This window comes from Citrus clementina, unplaced genomic scaffold (genome assembly GCF_000493195.1).
Source record: "Citrus clementina cultivar Clemenules unplaced genomic scaffold, Citrus_clementina_v1.0 scaffold_7, whole genome shotgun sequence".
Taxonomy (NCBI): Eukaryota; Viridiplantae; Streptophyta; class Magnoliopsida; order Sapindales; family Rutaceae; genus Citrus; species Citrus x clementina.
In genome coordinates, this window is record NW_006262075.1 from 12736625 (window position 1) to 12754475 (window position 17851).

At 33.6% G+C, this 17851-nt stretch overlaps 2 protein-coding genes across 2 annotated transcripts; one reads left to right on the plus strand and one right to left on the minus strand.

Moving 5' to 3' along the window:
• Window positions 1–574: 574 nt before the first annotated feature.
• LOC112096930 (protein FAR1-RELATED SEQUENCE 5-like) lies at window positions 575–2134 on the minus strand. The gene has a single exon (XM_024181161.1). The coding sequence runs from the start codon at window positions 2132–2134 to the stop codon at window positions 575–577; it is 1560 nt and encodes a 519-aa protein (XP_024036929.1).
• A 943-nt stretch (window positions 2135–3077) lies between these two features.
• LOC18036193 (protein TSS) lies at window positions 3078–17642 on the plus strand. Its single transcript, XM_006427361.2, has 21 exons — window positions 3078–3187; window positions 3291–3304; window positions 6588–6995; window positions 7158–7219; window positions 7442–7573; window positions 7709–7750; window positions 7844–8368; window positions 9033–9184; window positions 10066–10576; window positions 10705–10767; window positions 10854–10955; window positions 11308–11622; window positions 11700–11792; window positions 11902–12003; window positions 12099–12203; window positions 12553–12686; window positions 12900–13083; window positions 13179–13310; window positions 13990–14102; window positions 14191–14272; window positions 15782–17642. The coding sequence occupies exons 1-21, from the start codon at window positions 3078–3080 to the stop codon at window positions 17408–17410; spliced, it is 5010 nt and encodes a 1669-aa protein (XP_006427424.2). The 3' UTR covers window positions 17411–17642.
• Window positions 17643–17851: the final 209 nt, after the last annotated feature.

Sequence of the window (17851 nt, forward strand, 5' to 3'; positions counted from 1 at the left end):
CCATATGGCTCTCTTGTGTTGGGATTGTAGTAGCCACTTGAGAAGAAAAATCATGTATCTCCGAGTCCTAGAAATATGGTTAACACACATTTAAAGTATATATTAAATTTATTTAAAATGAATGTATTAAATATAAATGCAATCAACATACATTTAAAGTATACATTAAATTAATTTAAAATGAATGTATTAAAGTAATTACCTCTACAGTTGTGCTTGTCGAAGCATTATTCGACTTCTGTTTTGGCCTCTTAAATTGCTTTTGCTTTCTTTGACTAGGTGGACGATCTTTACGCCGAGTTACTACTGGATCATATATAATTTTGATACAGCTTCCTGATCCACTATAAATGGTTGTATCGTGACCGTCACTTCGAACATTCAGAGATACATCCTCCATTGCTTTCTCGATCCAACCCATAATATTTTTATGGCTTTCTTCATTTTTTGAAGTTACCTCAGCAACATCATAAAAATCAGTGCACTCCTCTTTATATCGCTGATGTTCAATGCTCGAACTTCGTGCATCATAATTGACTTTGACTTTACTATAGAATCTCCGCACATCTTTCCTCTATCTTCGTAGAATATACTTTTCAGGCAGTAATTGTATACGGTTACGTGACAACACTGCGATGGCGTGTCTGCAAAGAATGCCCTTATATTCAAACATTGAACACACACAATGAACTTCACCCTCATCTTTTGCAAAAATGACTTGAAAAGTATTTTCTCTACTATTTTCATCGTTTTCAATAACTTCATATTCTAATCCACCACAACTGAAAACCTCACAATATATCTTATTCACCAGCTCTTGCTGAAATTCTTGAAACTTGGAAATAGTGTACACTTCTTCAACTTGCTTCTCCATTGCAAAACTGGTACGACATGGCATCCGTTGGCTAAAACACCTAACATCCGCTTGCCATTCTTTCTCAATTTTACTTTCCATTGCTTTCTCATATTTCTCCACAAATTGCTTCAAAGTTGTTTTCGAGTTAACATACCCATCAAAGAAAGCATTCATACTTTCACTACGCTGAGTGGTTGGCATTCCAGCCCAAAAAGAAGTTTTTACGAAACATGGAACCCAACGATTTCTTTCCTCATATAAACCATTTAACCACTGATTACTAAGATCATATTTATCTAACATGTCATGCCAAGCTTTCTCGAATTCAACAGGAGTATATGAATCATAAACAATAGAATGTAATGAAACTCTAATGGCATGATATTCAACATACCTTCCTAACTTCTCAGGCACCTTTTTCAGTATATGCCATAAACACCATCGGTGCCTAGTGTTTGGAAAAACAATCTCAATCGCATTTTTCATCTCTTTGTCTTGATCTGTAATGATTCCAAGGGGAGGAGAGCCAGACATGCATGATAGCCATGTGTCAAATATCCACGAAAATGTCTCCGTGTCCTCATGCGAAATCAACCCACATCCTAACAAAATTGATTGACCATGATGATTAATTCCTACAAAAGGAGCAAATGACATGTCATACTTGTTTGTAAGGTATGTGGTATCAAATGTGACCATATCTCCAAAGTTTTTATAGGCTGCCTTACTCCTTGGATCGGCCCAATATACATTTTTTAACCGGCCCTCCTTATTTAGGTCAAGACTGAAGAAAAACCCATCATTTTCTGTTTGCATTTTCTTAAAATGTCTCTGAATTGCAACAACATCCCCTTCTCCGAGCCTTAATCGCCTCACCTTGTCAATATGATTTCTAGCATCTTTTTCTAAGAATGAGACATTTTCAAAGCCACCAGCCTCAACAACAATCGACTTAAAACTTTGAGCCATTTTAATTCCAGCTTCATCATTTATTTCAAGCTGCTTTTTAACAAAAGGACTAATGGTACGGTTGCATCGATAATACCTACTCTTGCTCGGACTCACGGCACGGTTGTGTTCAAGGATCATATTTCCAATTACCCATTTTCTACTAACAAAATCCAAACGTCCTCCAAGTTTAGCATTGCATTCAATTTTTTGGTTTGGTTGAAGCCGCAAAACATTAGTGCTTTTGGCTTTTGAATTGCCATTTCGCCCACAAGTAAATGTCACATATCTCAAACTCCCATCATCCCCTTTTCTACAAGATCTCCACATCACTGGAAACCCCTCTTATAGGCCATAAGCCTTATAATATTCAAACATTTCATCAGAACTATTAAAAGACATCCCAACTGCTGGCTCAACAACTTTTTCCACCACCAATTCCTCATTATTTTCTTCCAAATCAGCCCCCTGCAAATCCTGCAATTCTTTAACTTCATCAACCTCCTCCACTTACTTCAAATTATCCATTAACTGCTGCAAATTAAAACAATTCAATATATTATTATTTATTTTTCGTGAATTCATTAAATTTAGAATAAAAAAATTAAAAACAAAATGAAACAACTACTGAAGATTCAAATTTAAACAATTCAAGCTTGTTGTAAAAGCATCGCAATTGGAAACTGAAAATGTCAAATAACGGCAAGCCGCAAAACATTAACTAATAGAAGTCCGTAGGCATAATTAATACTCAAATAACTTCAAAGTGTGGTTGAGCCAGACTAAGTTTAACTTATAGCTAGCTCAAGCGAAAATATTGTAGGTCTTACATGCGCATGAGCGAATTCCAACAAAAACAAGTTCATGACTTACCACAAACTCAAACGTTAATTCATGTTGATGCTATCTCCAACTTATCTATTTAGGTTACGAACTATATTCTCAGCAGGGGTTAAATTATCTTCTCGATTGAATATAAAGAAGAGAACATTTGTATACTCAAATATCTTCGTAATCGAAAATGAGATAGAAATTCGAAAACAAAGTTTAATACAAACATGACAACAAAAATGAGTCAAAAATTCGTAGTCGAAACTGAAACTTCGAAAATTTGAAGATTCGAAAACAAAATGCTGCCAAAAGAAAACAGTACCTTAGCTTGTGCAAAGCCACGTATAATCGAAACTGGAATCTGTAAATGCCGAAACTTAGTCTTATGTCAGAAAAATTTAACAGCTGCTGTTAATGCCGATGAGGTTAGGAATCATGGACAATGTCGAGACTCTATCTTGTTCAAGCTTCTGCTTTTGCCTTGTTTGAGCCAAATCTTATCACCTTCGAGGAATATAAGAGCTTAAAGATTTTGCATTTCACTCGGGTGTGGTGAATCGAAGAGGAAGAGCTTAAAGATTTTGCGTTTTTCTCAGTTCATAAAGTAGCTGTTTCTTTGCGTTTTTTCTGCTTTAGTTGGTTTTGTTTTTACTAGGCTGAAACGACTACGTTTCATGGAAGCAAAAAGGAAAAAAAAAAGAAAGAAACCAAAACGGCATCGTTTTGGTTTAATTCGGGGTTTGACGCGGGGAAAGTAGCATTTTCCTATTTTTAATTGTTAACATTTAGATCTTTTTAGTTCTACATCCATAGCCAAACTATTTTAAGTAAACTATATTCATTTTATTGTATGTTTTTTAAGAATTTTTTAATTCGAAATAATTTTTTTAATATTGTTGAAAAAGACAGGTTAAAGTAAAAAAATTATTGACTAAATAAATAAATAAATGACATTATTTTATTTTTTAACATTAAAAAAAACCAATTTGATGCAGTCCACTTAGTCCTGCACACTTGGAACGTTACCATGCTTTTTAGTGCTGTACATTTTGGACTCAATTGTCCTTGTCATTTCAAGTAAAAGTTGAAGCCGTCTCAAAAGTAAAATAATAGGGTCCGCCTAAGTTACATTTAACGTAACTTACGGCTGACCCGCAAAATATCATTAATCCCCCTATACTCTATGTTATTTACAATATATTTATAAGTATTATAAAATTTTCTGTATTGTAAAATTTCGTTGAACCTCTTGTACTCTGTTTTATTTTAATGAAACTCTTGGAGTACGAATTTGCCCCCTATAATTTTAAATTCCCAAAATACCCTACAGTTAATTAAAAATATAATAATAATTAAATAAATTATAATTATAATAATTATTTTATTATAATTATAATAATTATTTTATTATAATTATAATAATTATTTTATTATAATTATAATAATTATTTTATTATTTTATTATAATTATAATAATTATTTTATTATAATTATAATAATTATTTTATTATAATTATAATTTTTTAATGGATTATTATTATTATTATTAACAAGAATAAAAAGTATTATAACTAATTAATTTTTAGTTAAAATGTTAATAATAACATTAACAATAACTATTATTGATAATTAATTTTTGAATAATAATAACAGTAACAATAACAATAATTAAAATACAAAAGAATAATTATGATAAAAATTAATGAAGGATTTTATAATAATTTGTTACAATTTAATTTATTCTGATTTTGATTTTAAGACAAAGTAAACAAATAAATGGTAATACAGCTCATTCTAATTATGATTCATGCCGTTCAAATAAATAAATTATTATGATTCCAATTCTTTATTTGGATTCTAGATATGTCGATTCTAACTTATTATGTTTTCAGTAAATTTTGATTTATGTTTAGTGAATGCACTATAAAATTCATAATACTTATAAAAAATTGTAAATAATATAGAGTGGTCTAATTGAATATAAAGTGATTTACAATTTTATAGTGCATTCACTAAAAATGAATCGAAATTAGTTGGAAACATAATGAGTTAAAATTGGATTAGCTAGAATTAAAATGAAAAATTGAAATCAGAATAATTTATTTACTTGAACTGCATGAATCCTAATTAGAATAAACTGTATTACCATTTATGTGTTTACTTTGTCTTAGAATCAATATCGAAATGAGTTAAATTGTAACAAATTACTATAAAATTCTTAATTAATTTATTATAATTATTACTTTGTATTTTAATTATTGTTATTGTTATTATTCGTCAAAAATTAATTATTAATAGTAATTATTGTTAATTATTATTATTGATATTTTAACTAAAAATTATTGTTAATTATTGTTAATAGATTAATTAATTATAATACTTTTTATTGTTGTTGTTAATAATAATAATAATCCATTTAAAAATTATAATTTTATTTATAATTATAATAAAATAATTATTATAATTATAATTTATTTAATAAGTATTATATTTTTAATTAAATGTAGGGTATTTTGAGAACTTAAAATTATAGGGGGCAAATTCATACTCCAAGAGTTTCATTAAAATAAAACAGAGTACAAGAGGTTCAACGAAATTTTACAATACAGAAAATTTTATAATATTTATAAATAAATTGTAAATAATATAGAGTATAGAGGGATTAATGATATTTTGCGAGTGTTGGGTTAAATGTAACTGATCCAAAATAATAATGTGCAATTAAGTAACTGGCCTAAACTTTAGAAATTTCAGAAGTTACAGTATACGCAGGTCACATCTAGGACCATTATTAGTTTAATCATTAAATGACAAAATTTTGCCAATCTTGAGGGGGCTACTTAAAAATGCAAGCATCTCGTCCCTTGCCTGCTTCATAGATGCTCTTACTCACCCCCCCCGTCATCTCACTTGTGCAAACCAAAGAAAAAAGAAAGATTATTATTTTCCATTTATTACACAAAAAACAATAATTCCTTTTTATTGCTCCATGTTTATTATTTTATTCTATTTCTCCAGAATCTCTCTTTATCAATTAAATTTATGATATAGATATTGAAGATTTGCTTAAATCAGAAAACTTGTTCATATTTCTGGTCAATATAATACATCCCTTAAAAGGTAAAAATAGGGAAAAAAAAAAACAAGAATGATGATTTTTTTTTTTTTTTTGGTTTTGACTGTTCTAGACAATAAAGAAATATTTTGAAAGGGTCGGAGATTACAATGAATCTATACACTTGTGGAAATATTTTTAAGGCATAAATAAGTGCAACTTGAGAGCATTTTGTTTTTTGTTCCACTATATATTTTTATACAACTGCCGCCTTAGATTGGGTGCATCACTTCATTATATAATCAGTAAAAATTAATTATATAAATGGAATCATTCTCTATTACAATTATTCGACTTCATGAAGTAACAACTGATGTTTTTTACCACATTGTCAAAAGAGTTCAACTTTTATTTGAGAATACACCATATAAAAGAAAAAGAAAAAAATAAAAACAAGAGTACACCATAGAAAAGAAAAAAATAAAACAAGTTTTAGAATTAGTAGATTAGAATTGTTATAAGAAAGAGTTGTCCCTATAACTTCAATAAGCTAGCCATGTTTCTGAAGTTTGTTTTACTACCCTTACCAAACTTTTTCTAGTTGATATTAATAACTTTAGTTTAGTAAACAGAAGCAAGAAGGTTAGAATTAATAACTTTATCGTGAATAATTAATATGATTACAGTTTAATAAAATTATATGTAAAGGCTTATTTAAAGAGCGAAAATTTTATTTTTTTATCATTCTTTAGTGCTTATAATTATAATTTAATCTAGAAGTATTTTAATTGTAAAAATTATTTAAAAAAATAAGTTTGACGAATAGTTTAGAGCTTATAATTATTTTCTACTTATAATTAAGTTAATATTTAATAGAAAGAACTAAAATAATAAAAGCAAAAACCTTTTCCGGCAATTCCTTGTTATTTACATTTTTGGCACTGTCCTTGACAGAGGACTACACCGAGGAATCTCAGGCCGTGGCACACGTGCGGCGGCTTCTCGACATCGTCGCGTGCACCACACGGTTCTCCAAGTCCAGAAACTCCCGATTGCCGCCATCGTCAGAGTCATGTGCCAAAAAGAACGACAGTAGGCCCCACCAACCTTCACCAAACTCTGCCGCTCTGTCTGATGGAGCAGCAACAGCAGCAGCAGATAACCGAAGCGGGCCCCGCGCCACGTCATCGCCAATTTCATCGGCGGTTTCTCCGAGTCTGGACATGGCAGCCATTCACCCGACGCCGAAACTCTCCGAGTTTTACGACTTCTTCTCTTTCTCTCACCTCACTCCCCCCGTCTTAAGTAAGCCTAATGTTCATTTATATATTTGTCTTCGTTTCTTACATGGTTGATCAAAAAAAAAAAAAAAAGAAAAGAAAGAGGAAAATGATATAAATATATGTGATTTATTTGAATATGAAATTTGTTTATTGATTTTAATTTTTAATAATTTTGATTTTGAAGATTTGAGAAAATGTGAACGCAAAGAAGGAGACAAGCGCGACAGTGATTATTTTGAAATTCAGGTGCCATTTAATATAAAGTTCTGATTATTGTTGTTTGTTGTTTATGGACTAATTAATTGTAGAGTTATTCAACTCGTTATTTTTGCTGATGAATTGGCCAATGAGTGTTAAAGATTTAATAATCATTGTCCGCTAATTAATAAGAATGCATGGATTATTTTCATGTCTTTGTAAGTAATGTGAGTATTTGAAAGTGCGGGAAACTGTATTTTGTGCTTACAGATAAAAATCTGCAATGGAAAGCTTATACAAGTAGTTGCATCAGTAAAAGGGTTCTATACTTTGGGAAAGCAGTTTTTCCAAAGCAACTCCCTGGTGGATCTTCTGCAAAATCTCAGTCGAGCTTTTGCCAATGTGGGTACTCAATAGTTGAATCTACAGATTATTTTTTTCTTTTTTATCTGAATGCATCTTTTTTTCCTTTGTAAATTCAATTAGCTTACCCTTCAATTGTTTTGTTAATAATTATGGTCATTATGCGTGATGCAGGCATATGAATCCTTAATGAAAGCTTTTGTTGAACATAATAAGGTTACAATTTCTGTGCTGACATAGTTTATTACCAATTCAAATGTGATTTTAACTTGATTTTACTGATATAGTATATTCATTATCCTTCTTCAGTTTGGTAATCTTCCCTATGGATTTCGAGCTAATACATGGCTTGTACCTCCATCTGTTGCTGAGTCTCCATCAAATTTCCCTTGCCTACCGGCAGAAGATGAGAATTGGGGTGGCAATGGCGGAGGCCAGGGAAGAGATGGAGAACATGATTTACGACCATGGGCGACGGAATTTGCTATACTGGCTAGGCTTCCTTGCAAAACTGAAGAGGAGAGGGTGGTTAGAGATCGGAAGGCCTTTTTGCTTCATAACCAATTTGTTGATGTCTCAATTTTTAAAGCTGTTGGAGCAATACGCCGTCTCATTGATTCAAATTTACACACTCAAGATACAATAAAGGGGGCAATCTTGCATGAAGATCGTGTGGGAGACTTGTCCATTACAGTAAAACGTGATACAGTAGATGCAAACTTGAAGTCTGAGGTTACTATTAAAGGAAATCAGTTATCTGGTATGTCTACTGCAGAAGTTGCTCAAAGGAATTTACTAAAAGGTGTTACTGCAGATGAGAGTGTAGTTGTTCACGTAAGTCGATTTCTCCTTTACTTCTTACGCTTACGTTCACAGACCACACACATAAAAGACATTCATCAAAGCTGAAATTACTTACGTGGGCGGAATAATATAGCTCCGGAATAATATAGCTCTACCTTTGTCAGGGAGTGATTTTTCTGTCGGATTAAGATGTTTCACTCTTTATCTGATATCTAGCATTTGATGATGGCCTAAAATACCCATCCTCTTCATTCTCTCTTTCTACACATTTATGAATGCACAAGAAAGTCAATTTTAGTTTCTTTCCTAAGAATCACTACTTGTTACTAACCTTATATATCTGGTTTAGCTTCATGAATCTTTTGTTGCCATTCTGTTTGGTGACTCCCTATTCTGTTGAAATCACTTGATAGCAGGTCTTTCTACCCATTATCCATATCCCTCTGATTTTCTACTTGTAGTTTGCGCCAGCTTAATGTCATCAACCCTTTTTGGGGAAGCCTATTAACCTTGGTTGGGCATGCTTGTATTATATCAACTAGTGATACAATTGCTAAAGTTTTCAGCATGGTAGATCTTGAAATAAAATTTTCTTGAAATATCTAGATTTATCTTCCTTTTCTTTTTCTCTTTCTTTTATTTTAGTTTCAAAGATTTTGTTATAAAGAGAACTGAACAATATAGTTTTTGGCAGGATACCTCCTCATTGGGTACCGTCATTGTAAGACACTGTGGATACACCGCCGTAGTAAAGGTTGTTGGTGATGTGACGGAGAAGTTTGGCACACAAGATATTGAAATTGAAGATCAACCTGATGGAGGAGCTAATTCTCTTAATATTAACAGGTCTGAAATTGTAACACAATGCTTCCTCTGTCGATTCCTCTTAGCACACAAAGACTAGGAAATCTACAGATGGAGAATGGCTGTAAGATATGAAAAATTATCTTTCAACCACTAACCGTTTTAAGCTATTCTGCAAGATATCTTAGAAATGCTAACTGGTATGAGCTTCTTTGCTTAGTGTCTATCACAGTTGAATTCATGATGCAGAGCATTGTTATTCTCCTTATTTTTACCAGATAGAACAGGATTGAAACGGTGGTGTTGGGGATTCTTAAGAAAGGATAGCACCTGCTCCTTTTTCTTTCTGTTTAGATGGGATCTAATCAGTAGATGTCTGAACTCTTAAGGGGATTTGATGTCAGATTTCTAAACCAGGTTTTCTTCAAGTGTTAAGTTTATGAATAGGCCAAAGAAAAGAAAGCTGATATCTAGTTAGGGATATGTACTCCTCTTTCAGCATCCTATGGACCAGAAAATGGCTTTTCCTCCATTAAAATATGTGTGAGATTCTTCACTGTATGGGGATGCTTCACCTCTGCATAGTTGTAGACCACCTAAAAAATAACGAGTGGTTGCAGGAAACATTAAGTCATGGCTTTCACAATAATGGTGGAGTGTTTATAGTTATGTGCCTTGACATTGGTTTGTAATTGTTATATTAACAAAATAACCAACAGACATCGTTGATGATGTTCAAATAAAGGATAAAGGAAAGTATAATTACAGTGGATGCTCAGTTGCTGAAATAGGTCATCAGCTTTTTGGATTGTGCTATTTCAGAAAGTATTTAGACCTTCTTTGGTGGATTCTGCCTTTGTTTCATATACTCTTATATCTTTCTCCATTTAAGTTGTTCTGACAGGGTAAACTATTTATTGCAGCTTAAGGCTTGTACTTCAGAAGTCTTTCAGTGCTGAATCAGCTAGAGGAGACCAGTCACCTCTGTGCAATTTGGATAATTCAGAAGCTCTTAGAAGTCTTGTACGAAGAGTTATTAAACAGAGTTTAGCAAAGCTAGAGCTGGAGCCAACTGCGTCAGAAAGATCTATTAGATGGGAACTTGGTTCTTGTTGGGTGCAACATCTACAAAAGCAGGAAACCCCAACAGATATCAAGTCAACGACGTCTGGGGATGATATTGAGACTGAACATGCTGTCAAAGGTCTTGGGAAGCAATTTAAATTTTTGAAGAAGAGGGAGAACAGACCTAACCTTGTTGGTAGCAATTATGAGGCTAACGAAGATGACAATGGACCGTGCAGCATGAATGTGGGAACTAATGGCAGACAGCAAAGCAATGGCGAGCTCAATTGTGAGATGGAATTGAAAAAACTAATTTCTGAAGAATCCTTCTTGCGATTGAAAGAAACTGGCACTGGCCTTCATTCAAAGGTTGCAAAATCTCAAATTTGTTTTGTATTTCAACTGTAAAGTTTGCTACTTTTTGTGTTTTCATTATGGTAAATTTGGTTTGTTTTATTTTCATAAGGAATGACTGGTAAAATCAATTTCTTGTGCAGGCAGTGGATGAGCTTATGAAAATGACATACAAATATTATGATGACATTGCTTTACCAAAGCTGGTACTATTTAATTTATTTAGGGCCTTTGTTGCAGCCAATTTAGACGTGTGGGGATGGTTTATGGACTAATTTGCATTCTTTATTAGGTAACAGACTTTGGATCACTTGAACTTTCTCCGGTTGATGGCCGCACACTGACAGACTTTATGCATTTAAGGGGACTACAAATGCGCTCTTTAGGTCGCGTGGTGAGGAATTTCTCCCTCTCTTTCTCTCTCAGACATGCAACCTATTCACCCGTGGAAATCGGAATAAACAAATGTTGTCTTTCTTTATGTAAACAAAACCCCTAAGTTATCTTTCTATATGTAAACAATCTCCCCAAGTCTTCCTGGATTGAATTATCAATGTTCCTTTTTGAAAATTGTACTACATGATAGAATTTTTGACATGGTGAACTTTTCCAAGATATTGAATTATTGTCGTCTTTAGATATTACTGTATGTTGTGTGACATACAATATTTTGAGAAATTGACATGCTAATACTTGAAAGCCTGGTATTCTTCTTCTGTTGGTTCTAATCCCATTTACAAATTCAGGTTGAACTTGCAGAGAAGCTTCCTCACATACAATCACTTTGTATTCATGAGATGGTTACTCGAGCGTTCAAGCATGTACTTAAAGGAGTCATCGCATCCGTTGACTATTTATCAGACCTATCTGCAGCTATAGCTTCTTCCCTAAATTTCTTATTTGGCTGTTGTGAGATGGAAGATGACCAAAGCTTGAATGAAGATCATATCCTTAGATTGCAGTGGCTACGAACATTTCTTGGCAGAAGATTTGGTTGGTCCCTGAAAGACGAGTTTCAGCATTTGAGAAAGATTTCAATTCTACGTGGGCTTTGCCATAAGGTAAGGTACTGTCTTTTCGGTTCCTTTGGCAGCGGATTATTTTCAAAGCTTGAATTTTGCTTGTAAACTTTACCCAGGTTGGGTTGGAGTTGGTTCCAAGAGATTATGATATGGAATGTCCAAACCCATTCACGAGAGATGATATTGTCAGCATGGTTCCTGTGTGCAAGGTGAGACTATTTTCTCTCTTAATTGTGTTTTGATTTAGTTTTTACATTCTCAATGAGTCACTCATTTGTAAATTGAATGTAATTGTGCTATTTTTATGGCATTCTACAGCATGTAGGTTGCACTTCAGCTGATGGACGGACTTTATTAGAGTCATCCAAAATTGCCCTTGATAAAGGAAAACTAGAAGATGCTGTAAATTATGGGACAAAGGTAATAACCCACTCGATCTATACGTAAGAATTACATTATTCTTTTCATAATAAGGCATCTGTTGATCTCATATGATGTATTACTTGCATTGTAAGGCACTGGCAAGGATGATAGCTGTTTGTGGTCCCTACCATCGGACTACTGCAAGTGCTTACAGTCTTCTAGCTGTAGTTCTCTACCATACTGGAGACTTTAATCAGGTACGACAATCTTCAGTTGTATTTCAGTGTTAACTTGGTGATTCTAAGTCGAGTATAATTATAACGTCCTTCTGTACGGAGATTCTCATTCAGTGGGACATTTGATTTGAAACTGTGTTATGGCTAGTTTTTATGGTCTTGTATAAAGATATGCATTAGAAATTATAATTTTCTGGACTTAGGAATTACATGGACAGGCATTAGCATAATTTTGATATCAGATTATATATTTTAACTAAATCAAACACATTCATGGTTCTTATGTTCTGGCATTTGGTCTAATGGCATCTGCGTCTGAGTGTTAGAGTAGCGTTCGTATGTACTCAAGATATCTTCTTCTTCATTTTAGGCAACTATATATCAGCAGAAGGCATTGGATATTAATGAGAGGGAACTTGGTCTTGACCATCCAGATACAATGAAAAGCTATGGGGATCTTTCAGTTTTCTATTATCGCCTTCAACACATTGAATTGGCTCTTAAGTAAGTAGCACTGCTTGATTTACCAGAGCAACTTTGTGATTTTCATTCTTTAACTGATTAAGGTTTATTTATTCATAAATTAAATTGGAAGTTTCGAAAAATGTGACCTTTGTATTGAATGTGCTTCGAACGAATGCAGTTTTTATCTACCTACTTTAGCTTTTATTTGTCTTTTATTGGCTCTAGCTCCTGATCATACCGTACCATTGGCAGATATGTAAATCGTGCCTTATTCCTTTTGCATTTTACTTGTGGACTTTCACATCCAAACACGGCTGCAACATACATAAATGTGGCTATGATGGAAGAGGGCATGGGAAATGTTCATCTTTCTCTTAGATATTTGCATGAAGCCCTTAAATGCAACCAAAGACTATTAGGAGGTGACCATATACAGGTTTTTCTCTCTCTATTTACGCATGTATACACACTCTTTAGAATTATAAATCTTTCTGTTAACTCAGAATTTTGTTTGATTTCTTCACGTGACAGACAGCTGCAAGTTATCATGCCATAGCCATAGCTCTTTCTTTGATGGAGGCATATTCACTAAGTGTGCAACATGAGCAAACTACACTTAAGATTCTCCAAGCAAAGCTTGGACTAGAAGATCTGCGTACTCAGGTGACTACATGTAGTCATATTTTAATTGGTTCTGTTGTGCAATTTGGCTAGTTGGCTTCTTTCTTGTCAATCTTTTACAGGTGATATTATGATATAAAACAAATTGTATTGGAGGCATATTTTTGGTGTCAAATATGGATATGACTCATTCATTAATTGTATCGAAATATCAAAATACGGATATGACCCGTTTATTAATCGTGTTGACTTGTTTAATATTAAATACAAACAAATTAAAAATTAATTTTAAAATAACAAATGTGTCAAAAAAATGAGTTATAAATAAGTTAAAATGACATAAGTATGACATGAATAAGTTTATAACATAATGTGAGTATGACATGAGTCATAAATTTAGTGTTTAGTATATATTTTAGTTATTTTTTCCAATAATATTAACACATAATAATTGATATTTGTGTTATAAACGTATAATCATATTGAGATGGTCCAAAACAGATACGACATGGTTATTTATCGTGTTGTGTCAACTCATTTATTAATCGTGTCAATATTTGTCAACACGAATATGGGTCATATGTCATATTATGTTGTGTAATCGTGTCGTAATCCATTTTCCCACCTCTAATCTTAACTGTCATAAGAGAATTTCTCAAGTTCCATATTATTGATGGGAAGAGAATTTTGTTATTTTGTTGTATTTTTTTTCGTTTTACAGGATGCTGCTGCATGGCTGGAGTATTTTGAATCAAAAGCTCTAGAGCAGCAAGAAGCGGCACGGAATGGAACTCCAAAGCCAGATGCGTCCATTGCGAGTAAAGGTCACCTTAGGTATTAACAGGGTATTCCCACATTACTTGTTTCTAAATTGTTGATTATTTCTTGTGGCACCAAGACCTATAATGATCGCTTTTTGCAGTGTATCAGATCTCCTGGATTACATTAGTCCTGGTCAAGATTCTAAAAGAAGCGAAGCACATAGGAAACAACGACGTGCAAAGGTAGTATATACTTAGTGCCTGTTTAGTATGACTTATCTAATAGTCATAAATTTTTATTTAATCCCATAAGCTGTTATCAATTTTTTTTTGTTGTTTAATTGTTTTTTCGTAGAGCTCTTGAAAATTAAATAAGTTATTTTGCCTCTACTACCAAAAGCTCAAATTTTGTGCTTTTAAGAGTAGAGGTTAAAAAGTTTTTTTTAAATGTTAAAATATCTAAAATATTTTCTACTTATTTGACAATCTTATTTTATTCTTTTCAAAACATAACTTTAAAAAATTTGCTTATTAAAGTAATTTTATAATTTTCAATAAAAGCTCTTATTGACAACCAAACAACACAAATTTTTTGGGTAAAAACTTTACTTATAAAATCTTTACTAACAAAAGCTCTACTCAGATAAGATCTATTTGAAAAGCTATGTCAAATGAAGCATTAAGCCTGCTGCTGTTCTCTGTTCCTTTTTTCTTGTGATGTCATCTGAATGGATTCTTAAACTAATTGTAGTTAGGATTTGGTATTTTAGAGTACACTCTGCTGGCTGCATATAGTTTTGGATTTGCTGATGACACGAGTAAACTTGTTGGCCATGCAAAATGCAACTATATATCTGCAGGATAATAGTTCTACTTTTCTGAGTGAACTCTGAAGGCACCAATTATAACATCCATTTCCAGCATAGAATCCCCTGCCCAACAAAAAGAAATCTAACATGCTTATACAGATCGCAGACATGATTGAAACTTCAGAAGTTTCTGATCTATTGATGGCCATAGATTGGGCCAGCTGATAGTTAGTAGGCAATGATGGAGGGTTGCTTGGTCAAGCTGCTAGTTCTTTGGAAATTCAGAGATGATGAGCAGAACGAGTGATAATTTTTGTTTTCCCCCATAATCTTGAACAGAGTGGGAAGAAACCATTAATTTGAAGTGCAATGGATGGATATGACAGATCTATCATTTTGGCTAGTAGATGGAGTTCTTCCATTCTACTGTTATTTACTGGTTGTTTTTATTGATTCTAGAAAAACATTTTTTGATTTGGCAGTTGGAGTTTTTCCCTTTTTTTTTTCTCCCCATTTTGTAGGCCTTAGAGAACCAAATAATACTACATATTAGATAGACAGGATTATTATGTGCTAATTTGAAGTATTACCTGGTTGACAATTTAAGACACTAGTAAAGTATTTCGCTATGATTATTTTTTTTTGAGAATTCCATGATTCAAAAGGCCGAAGAATTTCATTAGTTTAACATAGTATATATTAACATAATTTCTCACTGAGTGTTTTTTTCAACATTTCAGGCATGTACATATCAAATTCCCATTATGTTCCACTGAATTCTGCCTCATGTTATGTCCGGATTTGTTGTAATAAATTTTGCTACTGTAAAATTACAAGATGATTGTAACTTAAAATGAACTATTTCTATTTGCTCAATTTTTGACATTTTATATGCATACAAGTTAAAAAGGTTTTGTTTATTTTTATTTTTTTATTTTTTCAGGTAATGCAGATTAGGGAAAAGATTCATGGAGCACATCATGATATGATGGTGGAAGATGCACTGCCCCATGATGGATTGAAAAAGAGGATGACTATAGTGGAAAGCAAGACCGAGGAAGTAATAGAAGACAGTGTTCAACCTGAAGAGCCAGAAGAGAATGATGATATTACTAGATATGGACCGGCAATTTCAGGTGAGTTTGTGGAAGAAACAAATTCAGATGAGGGGTGGCAAGAAGCCAATCCAAAAGGTAGGTCAGGAAATGCTGCTGTTCGGAAGCTCAGCCGGAGGCGACCTGTTCTTACAAAGCTAAATGTCAATGGTTGTGAACATTCAAATCTTAGAGAAAAAGGCAATAGACGGGAAATTGTATCTCCAGCACGGGAAAAAGCTTCAAGGACCACCACCACTGAGTTAACAGGCACGAAGGATTCAATTAAATTGCAGGGAAAAGCTTCTGTCTCCAAAGTTTATGCAAGTCCACCAAACCTTACTGCCATGGCTTCCAAGTCGCTGTCTTACAAAGAAGTAGCTGTGGCACCACCAGGTACGGTTCTAAAGCCATTACCAGAGAAACCTGACGAAGAAATTGAAGAAAAAACTGAAACACAGATGTGCAGTAATGCTCCTGAGACATCAAAGGCGGAGTTGAATAACCATTTCTCTCCCGTTGAAGATGCGCCAGTTGATGGTCAGTCTCAAGAAACTCATGGAAGTGTAACTCAATCTGAAACTACTGCTGCAGATACCGAGGAAGTTCCTACTTCTTCTAATGAGGAAAAGCCCATGGAAACAAATGGGAGTAAGCTTTCTGCCACAGCTGAACCATTCAACCCAGGAGCTGTCTCCATGACTCATCTGCTAAACTCTGTAGCAGCCACGAGTATTTATGATGCGAGAACTAGTCAAGGTATGCTTGCAGAACCTGCTGTACCTTCGGCTGCTGCTAGAGTTCCTTGTGGGCCAAGGTCGCCTCTCTATTATAGAAATAATTATTCTTACATGATGAAACATGGATTTCCAAAATACCACTCTTCCATTATGGAAAGAAACCTGTTGGGGCCTTCAAGAATCATGAACCCGCATGCACCCGAGTTTGTGCCAATGAGAGGTTGGCAAATAAATCCTGGATATGCAGATTCAAATGTTTCAAATGAGTCGAACTCTTCAAACGACACAAGTGAGGCAGACGATGAGAAACTTGACAAAATGTCCAGTATTCAAGGCGAGGATAATACCTCAAGAAAGAGCAGTACAGAGGCGGAGAATTCAGAGCTGGCAAGACAGATACTACTTAGCTTCATTGTAAAGTCAGTCCAGCATAATATGGATGCTCCAAGTCATTCTTCAGGCTACGAAAAGAAGATTGGGTATTCAGAAAATTCTTCAGATGCAATTGCAAATGATAGTGCTATCATAAAGATCCTTTATGGAAATGAAAAGGGCAAAACAAACTTGGCATCTCAGTCCAATGATCAAGAACAGCAAAAACCCAAAGATGAAAACCAAAAAAGTGGGGATGGTGAAGGATTTATAGTTGTCAGAAAACGGAGAAGAAACCGACAGCAGATCACAAATGGGGTCACTGAGATGTACAATCATCAATCCATCTGTGCTTCTGTTCGTTAAAAGAGAGCAAAGCAATAAAATGCAAAGGTGCCGTCCTGTTTCTCCCAATTTTATTCGAAAAATTTGTTAGTGAATGTTGCTGTTGTAGAGATGGTTAAAGTTTGGAGCAAGTTTTAATCAATACTTGATTGTATCATTTTAGATATCCTCTCTGGATGTTCTAATAAAATATTTGTACAAATCGGTTTCTTGTTTTGTTAAGAGATTTTGTTTTGATCAATAAATGATGATAAATTAATTGGGCGATTTTCCTCATCAAGAGATCTGTGATGTTGTTCTATAATGGATTTTAATGTTTTAGACTGAGATTTGTAGTTATGCCTCAAATTATTTGGTATTTGGTTGGTGCGTGTGAACAATACGTTCGGAATGGAGTTGAATTGACCCACTGATAGATAGCTTACATTTGCAGCTGAAGTTGCTGCATTGATGATATTACAA